A 21853-nucleotide genomic window follows, 5' to 3' on the forward strand; every position below is an offset into this window, starting at 1 on the left:
TTAAACATTCAGTAAATTATTTAGGCCATATCATTTCTAAAGAAGGGATCGCACCCGATCCCGAAAAAATTGATAAGATTCTTAATTATCCAGTTCCTAAGTCAGCTGACGACATCAGATCTTTTTTGGGACTAGCAGGATACTATAGACGTTTTATTAAAGGATTTGGTTCGATTGCCCAGCCACTAACAAAGAAAACTCATAAATTAGCTTTAAAAGAACCTTTCGTTTGGACTGACGAAGATCAGGTAGCTTTTGAGACCCTCCGAACATGCCTTACAACTAAGCCTATTCTGGCATATCCCGATTTTAGTAAGCAATTTTTACTTTTTACTGACGCATGTAATTATGGAATTGGAGCGATATTATCTCAAATTCAAGACGGTAATGAAGTAGTCATTGCATATGCCAGTAGACAACTCAGAAAACCAGAATTAAATTACGCTACTGTAGAAAAAGAAGCCCTCGCAGTGATCTTTGCGATAAAATCTTTCCGCCACTACCTGCTTGACGAACCTTTTCTGGTCATCAGTGACCATAGTCCTCTTCAATGGCTACAAAATCAAAAAGATAATAATGGGAGACTTGGTCGGTGGGCAATACAACTAGCAAGTACCAACTATAGAATACAATACAAACCAGGACGAGTACATCAAAACGCAGACTGTTTATCTCGAATAAAAGTCGCGGTCATTCAGGAAAAAGGCAAACAAAAAGAGATCTGTCTAAAACAAGCAGAAGATCCTCTTTGCATACACATTAGAAATTACTTAGATAACGGCGAATTAACTGAGGAACATCAAGTTAATAATCCTGTTTGGGTTAAAGAAATTGAATTTTATCAAGTAATCGACGGTGTGCTATACCGTAAAGATTTTTCCACCAAAACAAAAAAGAGAAACGAAGTAAAATTTCAGGTAGTCTTGCCTCTTTTCCTTCGTCCATTAGTATTGAAAGAACTTCACGATGAACCTTTATCAGGCCATCTTGCCTATCAAAGAACGTACCTTAAAGTTAAAAACAATTATTATTGGCCATCTATGAGGGCCGACATCAAAGAGTATTGTAGAGTGTGTGAGGCTTGTTTAGCCAATACAAAGTCTACTTTACGCGCTTTCTTACACCCTCATGAGCTAGCAAAGCACCATTTGACGTGGTGGGAATGGATTTTATGGGTCCTTTCACACCACCGTCAACAAATGGAAATAAATATATTATGGTCATTACTGATTATTTTTCGAAATGGACAGAAATAGCAGCTCTCCCTGATCAAACAGCTGTCACAACAGCTGATTGTTTCATGAAATTAATAGTACAAAGGCACGGTCTACCAAAAGCGATAGTGTCCGATAGAGGAACGAATTTTACATCGGCAATTTTTCGCCACTTATGTAAAACGTTAGAAATTAATCAACGGTTAACGACAGCGTATAATCCCGCTAGCAACGGACAAACCGAAAGATTCAATCGTACGTTAACAACAATGCTCAGAAAAGAATTAAAAGATGGACAGCATGAAAATTGGGAACAAATGATGGGAGACGTATGCTTTGCATATCGTAATTCCGTTCATTCATCAACATTAGAAACGCCATTTTTTCTTTTGTATGGACGTGATCCCAACCTCCCTATCCACAATTTTCTCGATGCTGTACCACTTTCCACACACTCTCCCACAGATTATACAACCCTTATGCTAGAACGACTTAGAATAGGCTTTCAAGTCGCTCGCGAAGAAAATCGAAAGGCAAGAGAAAAACAAAGGGAGCAATATAACAAAAGAGCAGTATTGCACGAATATAAAGTAGGGGATAGAGTATTGATAGATATCAAAGTTCTTCCACAAGGAGAAAGCAGAAAATTCGTCTCGAAATTTAAAGGCCCATACAGAGTAATAAAACTGTACGATAATAAAACAGTCGACATCGCCGATAACTCTTTCATGCCAAGACGAGTCCATGTCAACCGACTCCGTCCCATGTTCGACAGCATGATATGGCGAGACGAATTTTGCCCAGACATCGAAAAAGAACAAGAAAATCTTTTGCACGAGGTAGATCTCGAGAGTGACACAACTCTAGAAAACAGAGATAATAGACCTCTAGCGGAGGGTAATATGGAAACTTCTCAACTCTCAAAGACAGATAGCGATCTGCAACAGGCAAATGACGATACAATCGCCACAGAACGTCTAAACGAAGACAACACAGAAAATGACACTTTAGAAATAACTCTTCTAACTTCCCAGCCTGACCCTACTATCGTAACAACTGATCCCACTTTTACCGTCCAACAAGAACGCAGTAAAAGGATTGTAAGGAAACCTCAAAGGCTAATAGAGGAATAATAGAGTCTGTAAATATTTATAGCCCTTGGTTCTCGCGTACATGTTCTTGCAAACAAAAAAAAAAAAAAAAAAAAAAAAATTTTTAGAAACAAAACTAAATAAAACTAAAGTAATAAAAATTAGAAAAAAGGAAGATCTTATGATTATGAAAACCCAAGCCACGCTATTTTTTTTTAGGCCCACCAACACGTGGCCTAATCCAGGGAAAGCTAGGGCTATATAAGCAACAAGCACTCGAAAAAAGAGCCAGTCTATTTTTCTGTTCCTAAAATGGAAAACAACTTTTTCGACGAAGAGTCAATCTCGAGTGAGGAGCTCAATCAGATAGGTTCTTATTGGAACACTGATTGGGACTCCTACTACGAAGAATCTCTAGTAAGACCGTATTCGCGTCAGGAAACCCCCTGGCAGCTCATCTCGTTCGGAGACCCGCGTTATCAGGATCTAGATCCTGATGACCCGGTGTATATAGCAGCCTGTAGGGAGTAAGTAAACTAGATCGTCCTTATTATTTTTATTTATTTATTCATTTGTTTTATTTATTTTTCTCCCCTAACAAAAAAAAAAAAAAAAACATTCGTTTTTGTTCCTTTGGGGTGAGCGTAGCCTAAAAGAAAAGCAGGAGAAACAGGCCATCGCCGAGAAAGAAGAAGTAGCCAAAGCTTACGAGGAAGCTTTGGCTAAATCGAAAAAAGAAGACGAAATCCTAGAAGAAAAGAAAGGCGAAATCATCAGATATGCCAAAGGGAAATTTTTTCCCTTACCTAGCCGTTTCGGTTCCACGACGGAACCAAACGACTGGGATACGGCATCAGACCTAAATAGGAAACTTGTTTGTCAGCGTTGGTTCGAAAACCAAGAAAAAAATGACACCTTAAAGTCATTCGGCATTGGAATGGGCCTACTCCTGGGCATCGTAAGCCTGTGCTTGCAATTGTTCCAGCAGTAGGAGCATTATTTTTTTTCCCCATAATTTTTTTGTCTTGTTCTTTTCGACCTTAAAATCAAATATAATTTTTGACATTCTGAAGTTATTATTTATTAATTCACTCTATAAAACAAACAAACAAAAAAAAAATACATAATTAAATGGAAAAAGTAAAAGAAAAAGATAAATAAATAAAATAAAATAAAATGGAATAAAAATAACATAAAATAAAACAAATAAAATATAACAATAACAACATACAACAATATGTATATGTATATGTAAATATAAACAAACCTGTAGAAACTATAAGGGAAAAACTTTACTTTCCCTTTCTACTTGAATAAGATAATAGAAAAAACAGTAACTGCCATCTAGCGGTAAACTGCTGAAACCTACTAAAACAAATAAAGCAATTTCATATTAAACCAAATGTAAAAACATTCAAAACCAAAATACCTTTTATACTCCCTATTCAAACGTAAAAACACAAAATCTGAAAGTAAAAAATAAACAACAAAAAAACAAACAATTTAAATGCACAAACAAAGAAATACATAACAGTAAACCAAATGAACTCACCGTTTTGGATATACTCCTTGAACACACACACCCTCAATCTCCACAAATAACTGAAAAACTATAAATATAAGAAATCTCAGCAAGGAACACATATACAAACTTACCTATCCCAACTCCCTAATAAACTTCGACTACCAGCACAAACATGGCGACTAGAAGCCAAACAAAAGCAGACGTTGACAGCTCCAACGTTGCCCAATCAATTTTTCATTCTCCATTCTCTTCTAATAAATATATATTTTTCCAATTAAATACATAAAATTATTCCCAAATTATATTATTCAAAAAAAGAAAAAAAAAAATATTTATCCTTCAGAAAAAGCATACATAAAAGTAAAATAACGAAATTTAATAAAATAAGTATGTCCCTATTTTTTCTTCCAAAAACACCACGCATACCCCATCTAGCGGTCATTTAAAAACCCACACTCTACACAACTTCACTATATGTACAAACTCCACTATTCTCTCCTTCATCATTCATAAAATGTTTTTTCCCTAACCAAGTTTTACTCATATTTATTAAATCAAGCGTAGTAAAGCGATATTCAAAAAAAAAAAAAAAAATAATAATAAAAAAAAAGTCCCCATATATTTCTGCATTTTTCCATTCAAACTACACATCCACGACACCTAGCGGTCGATTCAACCTCTTTATGTACACTATTTCCCTTTCACTTTCTGTCATTTTTCCACACTCCTCCGAGAAATTGTATATCAAAACAAAACAAAAACACAACACACAAAAAAAAAAAAAAAAAAAAAAAACTAAAAACAAACAAAACAAGACAAAAATAAAACTAAACAAAACAAAAAAATTAACAAAACAAGAAAAGAAAAAAAAAAAAAAAAAAAAATCACTTTAAATTTTCTGAAAATGTAAATTACCTTCCATCCCTACATTGTATCCTTCCTTCTAACTTATTTTTTTTATATACCTCCCATCAAATCCGTCTTCCTAGAAATTTCTTATGACGGATAGTATTTCATCGAACATATACAATCATGTAGTCGGCAACATCAAACTTATTCAAGTTTATCTTCAGAAAATGTTGCTGTACTTCATGCTAACAACAATATTATGCATCACTGCATTGGCATTCGAGACTATAATCTGCAACTGCGATAATCCATCAGCAAAAGAACATTTACGAACAAATGACGAGAATTGCCCGTCATTACTGAAACCGACGCAAAAAGAAGTCGAATACATGTTATGGACAAACAGAAGAGCTGGAATTAAATTCCAAGCATCAATCTGCGGAAGATGGATGAAAATCAATCACATCACAACGGATTTCTTCGGTCAACAAATTATAGTTCCAGAAACAGTTGCTTTAGAAACATCATTAACTGAATGCACAATTATGGCTAAGACAAAACGATGCAACGACATTCAAATGAATTTAACTGACGATAAATGGACCCACACACCAGATCCACCCACAATTGGAAGCTGGTTCTCAACCGTCTCCCCTTATGTAATTAATTGCATGATGGAAGAAACTAGACTCATTCGACAAGGAGCCGATGACATCATCGAAACACCTCTCGGAAAAGCAAATGTTTCAGACGGAGTTCACACCCACAATCATCTCACGATCATTTGGGATATTACAGTAGCCACCGCGTTCGACAACACTCCAAGACTCGTCAGCAGCGGAGAAGGCGCTCTCATCAAAACATCGACTCCAGGAACTTTTCGCCTCGAAGACGAAAAACAGCAATTGGCATTCCATATTAAACCAGAAGGCAGATGCCTCACAACTGCCTGTCGCCACAAAAACGAATCTTTCACAGTTATAGGAGACGAGCACTTGTTCATCTCAATCCCCCACCTCGACGACGACAGCGAAGAATCCGACTACGAACTTCCTCAACGAGAAACGACAACTCTATCAAACACCAGCAAAAATAACACAGTAACTGCCCTGGAACAAATACTCAACACTCAAGTCGGTTTGGCCGCACACGTACAGTTTGTACGCGACAAACTGACTGAACAAGAAAATGATATTCTAAGAATCGTGAGGAACACTCAATGCGAATTGGTACGGACTAAAAGAGCTCTTGCAACTTCAGCTGCTCAATACGACGGATGGCTAGCAGCCAGCATCTTACAGCTTCCCGAATGCATGAATCTTCAAGCACAAGGAGAAACTGTATTGTTGAAGCAATGCAGAGCCATTAGAATAACATTCACTACCGAAACGACAAGCTGTGGACCTCAACCTCGATTCAAAAACTTCACCATCGCAACAAACGGCTGGGAACTTGCCCCATACAGTCCATGCTACTGGAGAGACCATTACGTAAACTTTAATGGAAGACATCATGTCTATCGTAACAATACTTGGAAGAAAGCCGAAGCAACCCTTTTACAACCAGAACGGGATCTGCCTACTTCCTTCCGCTACGACGACGATAATACACACGACTATGAACCACAGGCTAATCCTGCCTACGATGGTATAACAACAAGCCACATGAACATCATAGCAGATCTCGCAGCAGCAATGGCCGAACAAAGCATGAAAACAGGCATCAATTCATCAACAGCAATGAGAAATATCATTGTTACAGCTGAAGAAAAAACAGGAATAACCAGCTATATGAGCTGGTGGGAAACATTCAAGATCATCATGTTCTTCATTGGACTAGCAATCATCAGCACCATCGCCTTCAAAATCCTCCGTTGGTTTGGCGTATTCAAGATGATATGGAGCTGTTGCTGCACACTTAAAAATCTCAACAAAACCACCCATAGAAGAAACCGACGTCGAGAAGTGATGGACATTTCAGAACCAATCGACATGAAACAATATCTACCTCCTCTACTGCAAACTCAAGTTTGACTAGACCGATTACGGGACGTAATCTTACGGGCCCGGGAGTCATGTAACAGAATTCCCATTCTGCAAGCATGGCTTCTTCACTTTATCTCCCCCACATCCCTCGTCACACAGCCTCCACTTGAACCTACCATAAGACTGCAAGCAGCAACAGAATAGACCTTTTTCCCATCGACTCCCCAAAAGACACCTGCATCGCCCGAAGCTCTTACATCAGCCGACTAACACGGAAGCACCCTCGTCTAGCCACAAAACTTCCGAAACATCTTCCTACCTGTTCCCACGTCTAGAATATTCATACACCTGCACCGCACGCGCCAAGACATTCCACCTTTTTTTAGATTAAGATCCCAATGCATAAATAACCGTAGGTTTAGAAATATTTTTACTAATTATTCACTTAAATCCTAGTTAAGTGACCTGTCCGAACTGTCACCACAGTTCGGGGGTGGCTTTAACACAGGACTATTAAATACTAATTTATACTTCAAATTCACGCTTTCTACCGTAAATCTTACAACTTTAAACTATAATTCTTCTCACCCCTCCGTGACTCATCCGAGCGGATGGGTACCCCTTAACCTCCCTAAAATTCGACTTAAGTGAGTTGACAGAACTGTCAACTCCAGTCGGGGGTGGCTTTTGCACGGAGCCTTCTTTCCCTATGGTTTTCTTTATTCGGGTCACGGCCGCATCTTTTCCATATAAAAGACCGTGACTTTTCCTCTCATAGTCAGTCGTTTTCCAGTTCTTCTTCGTTACTCTTCAGCTCAATCTTAATCTATTCTCTAGTGACTTAACAGTATCGGTAAAGCTCAGTTAAGTTGACTTGTGAAGGAAATATTTTCCGCTCACGCTACCCAACTGTTCCAACTGGTATGTCACACCTCTATTTATTTATGTCTGTAGCTTAGACTTAGTAGCCAATACATTTGCATTGTGGATCAGCCGTCTCCTTTTTATTTATTTAAACCGCTTTTAATTTAATTATTCCGTAAAGGGAAGAATGGTTAAATACATGATCCCTTTACAGAAGGTATTGAAGCTTACAGCTGCTTAATTAGTTACACTGTTACAGCCATAACCATTGAATAAGAAAAGATTTTTTTAAAAATTCAAGAAATGTGATCTGGAAACAGAAATTGCTACACATACTAACCAAGATACGTAAAAATTAACTGACACAAAAAAAAATTAAAAAAAATTAAACACTGATTCACAAAATCCACTTTGTATTGGGAAATAACACTTTCAGCCAATACAGACAACGCAAAACATGACATAAACAACCAGAGAAAATGGCGGACATCGAAACAATTGACACGCGAAACCGCGATGTGAATTGCCTCTATTGTAACCTATTTTTGTATTCAAGACATAGATCTTCGCGAAGCCTTTAGTTGACGTTATACAAAAAAATTCCCATGGAAGGTATTTGTTACAGACCGTTATTCAGAATTTTTAACTGAACACTTTTTTTTTTACCTCCAGGAAGTTCTTTCAGGATCTGTTATCGACCGTCTATGTTTATTGGATCTGCCGTTTAGTTAGAAACTTTAACTTAGAAATGTGCCCAGCATAGAATTTATGTAAGACAAGTTTCTTAATTTGCTTCAAGGATTGTTTTACATTGATATGTGTTCGTTTTGTTTTTGTTTTCAACCTAGATGAAAAATGATATTTGATTGGAAAAAGTTTCTGGTTGAGACAAAAGATCAAAAAATGATAGTGTTTAGAAGGACGACCGGCAATTTCAAGATTCATTTATTTCCTTCCACATTATAGTATTTATATATTTTTTAAAAATTGAATTGCATATCTGGGCTCTCTTTTTTTCTGTGACCCCGTTTCCCTTTGACTTGTGATAAGCCCGTAGGGGGCCATGCCCCTACTGTGATCAGCAGCAAAGGTTGTGAGTGCGCTGTCCGGAAAGGGGACGTGGGGGTCCTCAAGTTCTATGATATCATTGGAGGGCGAAGAGGCTACCCACAAATCCGAATTAACGGTTAATCGCTCACGTAAAAACTTCTCCGAAACCTTCCATCCTTTTCCGGCTTCTCTTAGCCACGCCCCGGGTAATCTCCCCGGGGGTTCGGTTCAATTAAGGCAGGGTTTACCCCAACCTTGGTTTACCTTAAGGGTAATATAATATATTTAAATACAAAATGTTGAAAAGAAATTTTTCAAAAATGTTGTCCTTTTTTCTGTTATTTTGATAAGTATTTCGTAATTTGGTTAGTACTTTTACCTTTTTTAATGAACTTGTCTTACCATTATTTATCTGGACTACATTCCTCGTTTTACTGCTGCCATGGCTGTGGCTGCTGCCATGGCTGTGGCTATTGCCATGGTTGTGGCTGCTGCCATGGCTGTTGTTGGTGTTGCAATGGCTGTTGGTCTTGCCATGGCTGTTGTTGTTGCCATCGTTGTGGATTTGGTCGTGGTCCCCAAGGGCAGCTTTTTGCCAAATGGCCATATCTTTTGCACTAAAAAATAAATTAATTAGAGAAAATTATATATAAGAAAAAACTAATAATACTTGCTAAATTACATCTCCGAGACTGTAACTTTTGGGCTTCAGTCTTCATCCGTTTTGGTTTTGGAGCCGGGCCGGCAGCCATAGTAGATGTGGGTAGGCCAGCAGCCATAGCTAGAGAGGCAGGGCCAGCAGCCATAGGTGGTGAGGCTGTGCCAGCAGTAATAGCTGGAGCGGGTGGGCCACCAGCCATAGGTTCAGCAGATGGGCCGGCAGCACTAGAAGGAGAGGCTGGGCCGGCAGCCATAGGTGGAGATGCCGGGCCGGCAGCCATAAGTGGAGATGCTGGGCCAGCAGCCATACCTTCAGCAGATGAATCGGCAGCTATAGGTGGAGATGCTGGGTCGGCAGCCAAAGCTTCAGCAGATGGGCCGGCAGCCATAGCTTCAGCCAAAGGGTTGGTAGCCATAGGTGGAGAGGCTGGACCAGCAACCATAGCTTCAGCAGATGGGCCGGCAGCCATAGCAGGTGAGTTTGCTATGTCGACCATGACTGGAGAAGCTGGACCGGCTATAGATAATAATATAAATTAAAAAAAAAAAGGTAGAAATAACTTAAAGTTTCAAAATAACCTGCAGTGTCGGTTTCCCTGGATATCGATGGACGAGACGACATGTCTCCGACACACGCTGCTGCTTGGCGCTTACGTTTTGCCCTGCAGGAAAAAAAATAAATATATTATCATGCAAGAAGGTAAAACGAGATATAATTTTTGTTATTTCTAAAAATTTACTTACTTCAAATCTTTTTCTTTTTTCTTTTTTCGTTTTTCGAAACCTCGATAAAGACGGGTGCCATACAGATCCTTTGCATAGATCCAACAATTTGAATCCGAAGGGTACCCAACAAACTTCACGAAATATTCGTGTGTACGTTCGTTGGCGTGATTATAGTAAAATCTATTGGAATATATATATATATATAAATGTAATAAGTGTAAAAATAAATGTAATAATGGTGCCTCTTATCTCAACATCAAACTCAAGACGCGCGGTCTCACTATGTCAATCTGTTACATAACATCTCTTTCGTTTTTGTCGAAGAAACCATTCTTTTTCTGTGCCTTTCTTCACCCATAAACGGCCGTGCAACAAAGAACAGACAAATTTACACAGTAACAGACTCCAAAAGTGGTCTGAAGCTATTTTCATAAAGTAAAGGTTCATTCGTAGTTAAACATTTTTTTTCGTTTTAGAAAGGTGATTTTTTTTTTCATCTTGGCTCCATCGTCACGGCAGTTACATTAAATATAAAGTTTAAGTGTTATATAATCATATAAAGTAGTCCTATACACCGATGAAACCTAGTTTGCAACTTCTTTAAAACAAAACCGTAGGGAAAGATTTTGCGTATTCCCTACGACTATCACCATTATAATGCCACAAAAGAAATTAAACTTACTTTTCTGCGATGATACGTAACAATTCGTATTCATTCTGGTCGTATTCGTGAGAAGACGTCGGTGACGCTGGTGGTGATAGTGGTGATGATGGTCGTGGTGATGATGGTGGTGACGGAGTTGGTGATGGTACTGAAACAGTCCGTCTACGCACACGTTTTCGAAGACTCATTGCAAACTGGAACACTCAATCTTCAGGGTAATGGTTACAGTTCAATTGAAAATGACCTTGTAAAAGAGTACCCCAAACTCCCAAAGCCAAAGATAGGTAAGAAAAATGCTAACTGGAAAAATGTATCTGGCAACGTTGCTTGACTTTCACAAAACTGAAAGCGTCCACACAGATGCTAAGCAGCTAGTGCTAGTGCTAGTGCTAATGAAAAGGTAAAGTTTGCAGTGTAGTTTCCAAATAATTGTTTTCCCCGGTTTCCGCTTGACTTATGATAACATTCATATATATCTCTGATATATATTCCCGTATCAAGTTTCTTTGTCTCGGTCGACTTTGTTTGACTGCATGTCTAATGAATTTCTTTCTACCAGTTGCGCAATGGAGAATCGGTCGACTCCCTGTTTTAAGCAGCGGCAGATTGTGTAGCAATAGCATTCCATCAGGTTCAATGGTCACAGCAGGAAACCCAATTCATATCAAGTTTGTCTCGAACGGCCAACCAGTTCTGCTAATAGTTACAGTTTCTTTGAAATCGTAGAACTTCACTGATTCTTTTCCATTTTTCTTTCGATCAGAGATTCCAACTGAGGTTCGAACAACTTGCGATGGCCGTATAACACGGGGGGTGTTCCTAAACGGCGGAAGCGGAATGGCGGATTGGCGGAACCTAAACGGCGGAATCAAGGCCGAATGGAAATTTTTTTTAGGTCTAAATGGCGGAACGGATTGGAGGAATTACTTCGCAGAACACTACAGTGGCGAATGCTTATGTATTTTAAATACGTATGTAAATAATGTATAACTAAACAAATAATGGTAAAATGAATAAAATAAAGAGAGAAAAATTGTTCATTATTTTAACTTCAGCTTCAAAGAAATGGAATGCCATTTACTACCTACTGAACAAGCACTTTAGCACAGCTAAACTGATGTAGTCTCCAAGGTCAGTTGCTGAACCCCAAACCCCATTAAACCGTTGAAGGTTAGTCATCAGCCACGTTTCACCCTCGCAGTGTGCTTTCCTATACGGCTTAGTTAAAAAATTGCTAACCCATTTTCTGATGTGATGGATTTTTTGGAAGACGAATCGGTTCCAGTGCTAAGTGAAGTGCCATTCGATGACAAGAACTGCGGTATACCTGAAAGGTTTCGAACGGTAGTGGGCTGCATTAATTGTAAGAGGTGGTATCATCCCGAGTGCGAAATTATTCCACCGGATGTTCTGAACAATTAGTGTACTGTACAATTAGTGCTTATTGGATACGTTTCCGTCAGTGACGCGGGAGTTCCGCGTTCATAGCTTGTTTGCGTTAGTAGTATTCACAGCAAATCTAACTAAAGAATATAATTAAATAAAATTTTGATGAGATATATAATATTTAAAATTTTTAAAAAAGTATTTATATATGACTAATGATTATTTAATTCGTAACGATTACACTGTTTAAACAGTTATCTCATCCAAGTCTAGAAAGCGGATCTTCCGCGTCGCCGACGGAAACGTATTCAATAAGCCACTAACAATTTACTAACAAATAGCTAGCATACTGATAAGAATAATTTGGGGTTTCCATATGCTACCCGATTACCCGACCCCATAATGAAAATAACGAGTAATGGAAAGACTATTTTGTATTGCAAAAATTGTTCTACTTAGCCGGGGGGTAGGGGAGTCTACCGATGATACAGTCTACACTTTTTCCAGACATTTAATACCTAGGGCAAAAAAAAAGGTGTCTGGACTGACATTACTCAACCCCCCTTATAATGATTTTGCGCCAAAACCACCCTACCTTTCCTTAAAAAGGTAAACTATTAATATTTTCTACCCACAGATGGCTTTTTCAAAACAAATCGGTGTTCACCTTTTTGTGCAGGATACTGTACACCCGAGTCCATTAATATGTGCCCCCTCGGAATGGCGGGAAAACTTTAGCACCGCTGTAAATTAATACGGATAGTATTTTGCAGCGGCATGAATAATAGCTGTGTTCCGGTATTCTTGGTCCCCGAAAATTAGGTAAAAATATGGTTTTCGAAGCAACCAGAGGTTGGGGAAGGGGATAGAAAAACCAAAAAAAAACGAAAAAAAAAAATGAAAAGGAGTAACTGTCGTTTAGTTAAAAAATTTTTTTGTTCAGTATTAGAAATGGCAAGGGTATTAGAACACGTTGGACGATTTATCGGGCCTTTACCCGAATTACATCGTGACAGTTATAGATTATCCCCAGCAATTCGTATAGAAATAATAAGACTATACAGGAATAATTTTGGAAGTGCGAAAAGAATCGCTAAACATTTAAATATCCATAAGGTATCGGTTGTCCGCTGGATTGATCGTTACGAAGAAAGAAAAAATTTAGAACCTAAATTTAATGTTAATGGTCAGCCTAGACATACGACGGAAAACGAAGATTTTTTATTAGCTTGTTCAGGTTTGAAATTTGTTATTTAAACTTATATTTTATCAGTTTTGACGATTTTTTTTATCCGCAGCGGTTCTTAACAATTTCAGCAATTCTCGGGATATTGCGGCACATGTCAGACTTGATCATTTATCAAAGAATTCCATTACGAGGCGGCTGAACAACTGTGGGATGAATTCACGTATTGCTGCAGTTAAGGACATTCTAACCGAAGAACATCGAGCAGCACGCTTACATTTCGCAAGGCGATACGTTCATTACCCATTAGAATTTTGGCGATGGGTAGTTTTCACGGATGAAAAGTCATGGTCATCGGCCGCGCACGGACAACTCAGGGTTCGCCGATCAGCCAACGAAAGATTCGATCGGAAAAATATTTATTCGATTAAAAGAAGCGGCAGAACAACGGTAAGCGTTTGGGGTGGGATGTGGTTGGGTGGAATAACGCCACTTTATCGCGTTACCAACAATTTAACTTCAGCTCAATACGTGACGAGCGTATTAGAACAAACTTTATTACCCTACGTGCTGGCGGAGTTTCCAGGTGTAGACCCCGTTGTTTTCGTCCAAGACAAGTAATACGCTACTACTTTATGTCATTTTACTATACTAATATTTTTGCATTTAGTTCGGCAATTCACAATGCACGTCATACTAGAGAATGGCTAGCTTTGCATCCACAGCTCATTGCCCTAGATTGGCCGACGAAAGGTGCAGATATGAACCCGATTGAAAATATTTGGGGTTATCTCGTCTGCAAATTAACGAAATCTAGAACCGGAGACGGGTTGCCGTATCACGCGCGTGATGCCAACAACGCTAATTTGTTATTTGAATTAGTGCGCAATGAATGGGAAAAACTTGCTGATAACGAGAACATTCTTCAACATTTAATTGAAAGTATGCCAGAACGTCTTCAGAAGGTTATTGATGCTGAAGGTGGATGGACAAGATATTAACAAATAAGAAAAAAACAGAAGCCTTATGACAAGCTATACTTTTTCTATTATATTGAAATAAAATTCTTTTGTTTTTCATCAGTTTTCGTTTTTTTGTTTTTGTTTTTCTATCCCCTTCCCCAACCTCTGGTTGCTTCGAAAACCATATTTTTACCTAATTTTCGGGGACCAAGAATACCGGAAAACAGCTATTATTCATGCCGCTGCAAAATACTATCCGTCTTCGAAATTTACAGCGGTGCTAAAGTTTTCCCGCCATTCCGAGGGGGCACATATTAATGGACTCGGGTGTACATATTACCTCTAATGGATAAGTAACAATGCAAGTGTTTCAGTAGACAATCAGTTCCAGTGACATGGCAAGCTGATGAGGTAACATACGTTTTCCCCAGCTGGATTCCAATCCAAGGATTTTCCCCCTTGACTTATGATAAAATGTTCCAATGTCTCATGAAGCATATCCGTTCCACTTACATCATCCAAACTCCAGCTTCACCCGTCAGAACCGATTTCATGCCAACCCAGCATTGGGGCAATGACACATCTATGGCGTCTAAAACCGCTGCAGCAACATCTTCCCGCAAAGAAGCCGATCACCATTCGGTTTTGGCACGAATGGAATTGAAATGGCTGTAAAGGGACATTCCATCCCAACTCGAATTTTTCCGTCGCGGAAAAAAATAGAAATGTCTGGTTTTTTTACAGTGTGTTCTTTATGCATCAATCATGCACTGTGTAAAATATCAGATTTTTAGTTTCAATAGGAAGTCGTGATATTGAAATCAAAGTTTCCGGTTTTGCATTAAATTTGCATGCGGAAATAGCGATTTTCCCCGTTTTTCGACCGTTTCTACTAACGAAAACAAAAAACAAAAGACATGAAAAAATCGGAAATAATTCAGGCTTTCTGAATCTTTTTTTAAAAAATAAAATTATGTTTTATTAAAATACCCTAATGCTAGTTTTTAATTTTTAATTTCAAATGCCTTCAGACAAAATCTCGTTGGCTGTAGAGACTTGAAATTTTTATAGTTAATAGATATCAATAACTTTTATAGTCATAAAAAATTTCATCGTCCGCCAGACCGGCGTGAATTAGTTATTATTAATTTAAAATGGAAATTCAGCCCTATCTTTTTACACGGGGAAGGACTGTTAGGTCGGAGAAATCAATCATCATAGAAGCCGCAACCCCCCATGGGATAAATTAGGCTGGGGAATAGGGCTAGGGAGAGGGACGGAGGGGAGGGAGCTGGGGACGTAATTAGAGATAAACTCAAAAGTGTGTATAATCACATTTATTATACGGTTAAATTTTTTGTTTATAATAGTAAATGAAAGAAAAAAATTGACGACTCATTTTCATCCATCAGCCATACGGCTTGAAAATTTATTTTCAATAATATCATATTCATTTTTATCAAGTTTAAACAGTCTACCACGAAAAGTGGTCTTTTTAAGGGAAATGACTTTGGGCAACATATTTTCGTTTCTTATCCATGATGAATCTTTGGTCGTTTTGTAGCCTTTAACGAAACCAGTGTGACCGTTAGGCGAAAAAAATTCAACTTCAAATTCTTTGCTAACTACATCAATATTGGTAATTCGCGAAACATACCAGCAACCATCAGATTCATAAATACATGCCACAAAATCGTCCACTTGACAAGAATCAAAATCAAATTCAGCATTCGGAACAGGAAGAACATCAAATACTTTAAAGTCAGAATCAGGTCCTGAGAGTTGAGATGCTTTGATTTGAAAAGAGTTGATTGGTACGAAATAGTGAAAGGAACGTGTTCCTTTTACAGCGATAGCTTCATTCATTCTTTTTTCTATCGATTGCTCGTTTAAACGGACTAATTCTGAGTTAACATAAAAACACTTGATACTAGTGACGTTATCTGAAGCCCATTGGAAAAGATGTTGCGGCGTTGTTATTTGACTGTTAACGTTGCGCTGAAGACTTGCCAGTCGCGCTAACCTTTTCAATGTTCCTCCAATACCATCGCAAGCACTTTTCCCGTGACAGGAAGCAAAGAAATGCCACTCAGCATCAAGGCCATTAAAATCTAGATTGTGCGCGCATAAGTTGGCAAAATTCTTTTTGTTTCTAAACTGTGCGCCCGAGCCATCAGTAAAATATTTGATATTTTTCAATGACGGATTAAGTTGTTTTAAATGCTGTAGAACTGGTTTCAAAAAGGAATGGACCGAGAGAGTATCATGCGTCAAGTGATTACTTATAACGGCCATACTGACACTAACGTCAGTTCCGTCTTGTAGTTTCATATATCCCAGAAAGGGTAAAAGAGTGGCCTGATCGTTAGCCCAATAGTAACCTTGAATCGAATCTTGGATTATGAACGAAAAGTTTTCTGAAAAGTCGCTAACCAATACGCAAGTCTCGTTATCAATCTCCTCTTTACATTTCACAAAATGTGCGCTCTGATTTCGGGCGACGTAATGATGAGTAGTTAAATTGCCGACGGCAATGACTAGGGAATATATGAACTCATCTTTGGATGACTGTACAGTTTCAAGTTTTGTTCCGTCGGTTTGCGCCCACTTTTTGTAGGTTATCACATCCTCTGTTTCATCGTTGATGGATTTTTCGAGAAATTTTTCAAGAGAATCCGCTCCAGGGCAGGAAGGGCAACGAGTCATCATGCACTCCTAAAAATTTAGTAAATTAATTGCAAAGTAAGTTCAATGATATTTAAACAGGATTCTAGTTTATTAAAATTATATGATGTGCTGTACCTTGGTATAAACAGAGCACACTAATTGATCCATCAAATAGTGTATTTCATTCATGAATCCGAGGGCGACCAGCATAAGTTTGACGTTCTGATGGTACAAACACACACAAACAGAGTGTGTGCCACTAGCACCAACATTGATGAAATAGGCTGGTCTATTTTCAAAGAAGGCGGAAAGCTTGCACACTGCACTAGTGGAGCTATACTTTTTCTTGTACTCGGCGTAGAGTTCTTTTATGTTGACAAGCAAAAGTCGCTTTTGAATTTTCATTCGTTTTCCATTTAGCTGCTTGACGCTTTTCACATTTTTCATTCCCGGTAACTGGCGACTATATTCATCGGATGTATAAAAATCTATAATTCGCGCCTTTTCCTCTATTGAATAATTAAACAATAATTTTCAAAATCAATTTGATTTGACGTAACTAAATTTTTACCATCACTCAAACTCCTCTTTTTGGGAGCTTGCGCTAAAATACCGATCCTTATTTTCAAATCAGCGGCTTGAGTGGCGGAGTATTTTGAAACGCCAAAAAAAATCACTTGTTTGTTCGTGTGTCCAGCTGTGTGTAGCCAAGGTCAACAAAGATAGGCGCTCGCTTCCATTCTTTGATAAATTTATCTTATTTGGGGAAATAATTGTTAGTATATATAAATTTCAAGTGAACTTAAATGAATTACCTTTACTCGTACAGCATCTAGTAACTCCTTGTAATCATTTGCGTTGAATAGCGACAAATCTTCCGTTTCAAGGACATTTCGCTTCACTTTATCAAGGACATCACTACAGATTCTCAGTCGGCGTTCCGAATTACTCCGATCTAACTCAGCAATTGGACTGATTATTGACGCGTTAGAAAGAGCACTAATAATTCTCCTTGGAGTGTAAACTTTGACTTCTGGGCTGTTGAAATATAATGGTTCACTTGAATCCATACAACTTTTCGCTGGGGATTCCTGATTAGACGGTTTCAAAATATTGGAATCCATGAATTCAAAACATCGCTTACAAATTTTATAACCAGGAATCAAACGCAGAGTGTTTGTTGCCGCATAAACGGAATCACTGAGATGAAGACTAATTAGTTTATCACCAACCACTTTATTTTTGTGTCTTTGGAATGGATCGCAACAAAAATTTGTCTTTAATACTGTACTTTCGAAATAAGTAAAAAACACGCATTGATGGTGCAAACAAATAGTGTTAATATGTTCACTTCCAACTCGCAACTTGATGATTCGCTGGTCTTCTATGTGCAACTCAGTTAATTCGATTACTTTTTTGTGATTAGACTTAACATAACTTTGCTTGAAACAGTCACTATTCGTTTATTCACCAACACAACACTTTATCACATGGTTTTCCATGATGCCAAAACTATGAGCAAAAACTATGAACTGTTGTGGACAAATAAACGATTGAACTAAATCAAAATACTTCACAGACTGAATCATTTCTAAAATAACCTTGATGTAAGAGTTAACTAACAAGCTCTTGGAATTTTCAGTTTCTTTCTACCGCGAAATTTGTTGTCAAACTTTTCCCCAGCCTAATTAATCCCATGGGGGGGTTGGGGCTTCTATGATGATTGATTTCTCCGACCTGACAGTCCTTCCCCGTGTAAAAAGATAGGGCTGAATTTCCATTTTAAATTAATCATAACTAATTCACGCCAGTTTGGTGGACGATGAAATTTTTTATGACGATAAACGTTATTGATATCTATTAACTATAAAAATTTCAAGTCTCTACAGCCAACGAGAATTTGTCTGAAGGCATTTGAAATTAAAAATTAGAAACTAGCATTAGGGTCACTTAATAAGACATAATTTAATTTTTAAAAAAAGATTCAGAAAGCCTGAATTATTTCCGATTTTTTCATGTCTTTTGTTTTTTGTTTCCGTTAGTAGAAACGGTCGAAAAACGGGAAAAATCGCTATTTCCGCATGCAAATTTAATGCAAAACCGGAAAAATTGATTCCAATATCACGGCTTCCTATTGAAACTAAAAATCTGATATTTTACACAGTGCATGATTGATGCATAAAGAACACACTGTAAAAAAAATCTGACATTTCTATTTTTTTCGCGACGGAAAAATTCGAGTTGGGATGGAATGACCCTAAAGTAAAGTAAGAGGTTGCAAAATATTAGCCATGATTTAGGTATATTGACGTTGGGACGACTGGAGCGTTTTTGAGAACGTGTATAAATCGACTCTCACAGACGTTAACTGCTAAAGTGTAGACGAGTGAAGCTCTAAGTCACCCCTTATTATGACTGACAAACGTAGGAAAACCGTTGTTGGATGAGTTACGAACCCAAATTACTAAGGGTGGGAAATACACGGGAGGTTGACAACTCGTAGTGTACGGATTGGCCTGACTTTGGTTTAAAATGACGATACTCAACTGTTTTTGCTTGTGTTCTGTTATTGTGTTTTATTGACCTTTAAATTTCAAGAAATAACATAGACATGTCACAATCACATGAATGGACATGAGAAAGAGTGGCGTGGCACGATATTAAAACTTAAAAGCATCATTTCGTGTGTTTAGTATATTTACCAATTTCTTTCATAGTGGTTTGAAATCCTTGTGCTTTCACATGCACGCAACTGGTAGCCGGTGAAAAAGGACCGAAACGAAATAGGACTGGAGAAATAGGACTGAAAATTTACAGTCCTATTTCTACAGGAAAAATAGGACTGGGAGAAATAGGACTGATTTTTAAAAATCTTTAAAGAAATCCTATTTCTCCTTTTGCCAGTCCTATTTCTCCTTAGGGTTAGGCCTATTTTCTTATTCCTACTCTATCATATTTCTGGATAATGAGCCTCCAAACCGGTAGGCAAGATGGGAGGGGAAATTTTCGAGACAAGCGGGTTGGCTTATATCCTTCAGTCCTTGAAAATTACCGTTGACAAAATTTCAGCGCTTAATTCACTTGCAGCTTAAGAACTCTTTATGATAAAAAAATATTTTTTTTAGTACTTTAACCGAAATTTTTTACAATATATAGTTCATTTATAAAAAAATTAATCATTTCATAAATGTGAGTTGCGATTTTACTTTGGTTATTATTTATTCTTCTTACGACTTGCATCATAGAGGGACTATGATGAATGTGGTCCTCACCCTTCTAGGGAGGGGGATGATTCAGCAAAGGGGCTGAGATTCCAAGATACGAATGATCCCCCGCAACCCCCTCTGTGTTGCAAGATGTACGAAAAATTTACAATAGAAAAAGTTAAACAACATTTAGATTTATTATATTTAATTATTTGTTAAATGAACTGTATTCAGTAAAAAATGACGGTTAATATTCTGCAATAAAAAGTTAAATAGGATAAGGAATTCTTAGCATGCAAGCGAAGTAAGCGTTGCCATTTTGTCAACGGTCATTTTCAAGGGCGTAGGCATATAAAGCCAAAGCTCTTCTACTACAATTTTCCCCACATTTCGCCTACCGGTTTGGAGGCTCATTGTCCTTAAAAATGTAAGATAAAGGCAAGCGGAATAGCCTTATATTCAAGGAGAAGTAGGACTGGTCAAAGGAGAAATAGGACTGTTCAAAATGTGTTAAAAAAGCAGTCCTATTTCGCCCAGTCCTATTTCTACAGGAGAAATAGGACTGAAAATTCCCAGTCTTATTTCTCCGGTCCTATTTTGTTTCTGTCCTATTTCACCGCCAATCACGCAACTATGTGAGTACGATCTTTTGAAGTTGCTGAAGTGGTATGACCCATGACTTCTTCTGAATAGAAACAATTTTCTTGAAATGTTGCAGTGCAAAAAGCACGGAAAGCCAAATTACGACAAGGTTTTAACATAACAAATGGAATGGGAAACCACGATTGATGGTGAAGGTCTTTTATATGAGCCCCCCCTTTTATTTAAGCCCCCCCCCCCATCGAAAAAACATGAAAAACGCGTGAAAAAACGTGATATTTAATTATTTTTCACGAACCGCTCGTTTAATATACATCTCAAACATATCCCAAATTCCCTTCAATCAAACGAGCGGTTCGTGAAAAAAAATTAAATATCACGTTTTTTCACGCGTTTTTCATGTTTTTTCGATGGGGGGGGGGGCTAAAAATTTTATTTTAACGTTCAAACTTGGTGAGATTTTTTTTTGTATTATTATACACCCCAAAACCAAAGTTCGTTCAAATCCAAAAATTAAAGTCAAAAATGAAACACCCTACTCTTCCTTAGTAGAACAAAAGCAGCCAATGGTCCACAAATGGTATCGCCCTTAGTCGACGCCCTGACCCCAGACAGAAGTTTCCCCAAGCCTACGCTAAAATCAGATCGCCGAGGCATGGGGAGCGCACCATCCACAATTCCACCGTTCTCTTCCAGTTGTCTCCGATAGTCAGCAACTGCATTTTCAGCCTTTTCTTGTTGCTCAGTCATTTTGTCACCATACTTCTCTATAGACCGCAGGGACTCGTTTAAAGCCTGTTCACAGTCGGCGCTGGGTTTTGTCGAATATGCACCGTAGTACATACGGACTTTTTGATCTTTGACGTACTTAACGCAATTGTTGCAGTTAAGGACCGACATAATATGGACAATGCAGTCTGTAAAAAAAAATATACGGCGCTCTCTTCTTAACGCCAATGACAACTTCTGAAATCCTGCGACTATCTGGTAATACGACTTCAATTTCGGCACTGCCAATATCGTTTTTGTCGTAAACTGGCTGTACTTGAGTCACCTCTGTTGGCACCGGTGGTATGCTGTAGCGGCACGAATTTCTCCCGTTTTTGAAACAATTTTTCCTGTGCCGCCAATAATGTTGATTAACACGCAAATGTATGGAAGCCAAATCCAACGTCCAAAGATCCACCTCATCTCTGCTGTTCACGAGCGGTTTCTCTC

At 38.2% G+C, this 21853-nt stretch overlaps 3 protein-coding genes, 1 long non-coding RNA gene and 1 pseudogene across 4 annotated transcripts; 1 reads left to right on the top strand and 4 right to left on the bottom strand.

Moving 5' to 3' along the window:
* The first annotated feature begins 2617 nt into the window (after nucleotides 1-2617).
* Nucleotides 2618-3360, top strand: LOC123472356. Its single transcript, XM_045173759.1, has 2 exons — nucleotides 2618-2832; nucleotides 2954-3360. Exons 1-2 carry the CDS (start codon nucleotides 2618-2620, stop codon nucleotides 3294-3296), a joined length of 558 nt encoding a protein of 185 aa, XP_045029694.1. The 3' UTR covers nucleotides 3297-3360.
* An 84-nt stretch (nucleotides 3361-3444) lies between these two features.
* Nucleotides 3445-4026, bottom strand: LOC123472357. The gene is made up of 3 exons (XR_006646775.1): nucleotides 3858-4026; nucleotides 3735-3771; nucleotides 3445-3673 (listed from the first exon to the last, which is right to left on the bottom strand). It is a non-coding gene; the product is annotated as an uncharacterized LOC123472357 (long non-coding RNA).
* Nucleotides 4027-8995: 4969 nt separating this feature from the next.
* Nucleotides 8996-9860, bottom strand: LOC116923869 (testis-specific gene A8 protein-like). The gene is made up of 3 exons (XM_032930438.1): nucleotides 9818-9860; nucleotides 9261-9755; nucleotides 8996-9195 (listed from the first exon to the last, which is right to left on the bottom strand). Exons 1-3 carry the CDS (start codon nucleotides 9858-9860, stop codon nucleotides 8996-8998), a joined length of 738 nt encoding a protein of 245 aa, XP_032786329.1.
* Nucleotides 9861-15563: 5703 nt separating this feature from the next.
* On the bottom strand, nucleotides 15564-16028 carry LOC123472665. Its single transcript, XM_045174556.1, has one exon. The coding sequence runs from the start codon at nucleotides 16026-16028 to the stop codon at nucleotides 15564-15566; it is 465 nt and encodes a 154-aa protein (XP_045030491.1).
* Nucleotides 16029-16489: 461 nt separating this feature from the next.
* On the bottom strand, nucleotides 16490-21535 carry LOC123472598 (annotated as a pseudogene).
* Between the last annotated feature and the right edge of the window lie 318 nt (nucleotides 21536-21853).

The sequence above is a fragment of the Daphnia magna genome, linkage group LG5, assembly GCF_020631705.1.
Source record: "Daphnia magna isolate NIES linkage group LG5, ASM2063170v1.1, whole genome shotgun sequence".
NCBI lineage: Eukaryota > Metazoa > Arthropoda > Branchiopoda > Diplostraca > Daphniidae > Daphnia > Daphnia magna.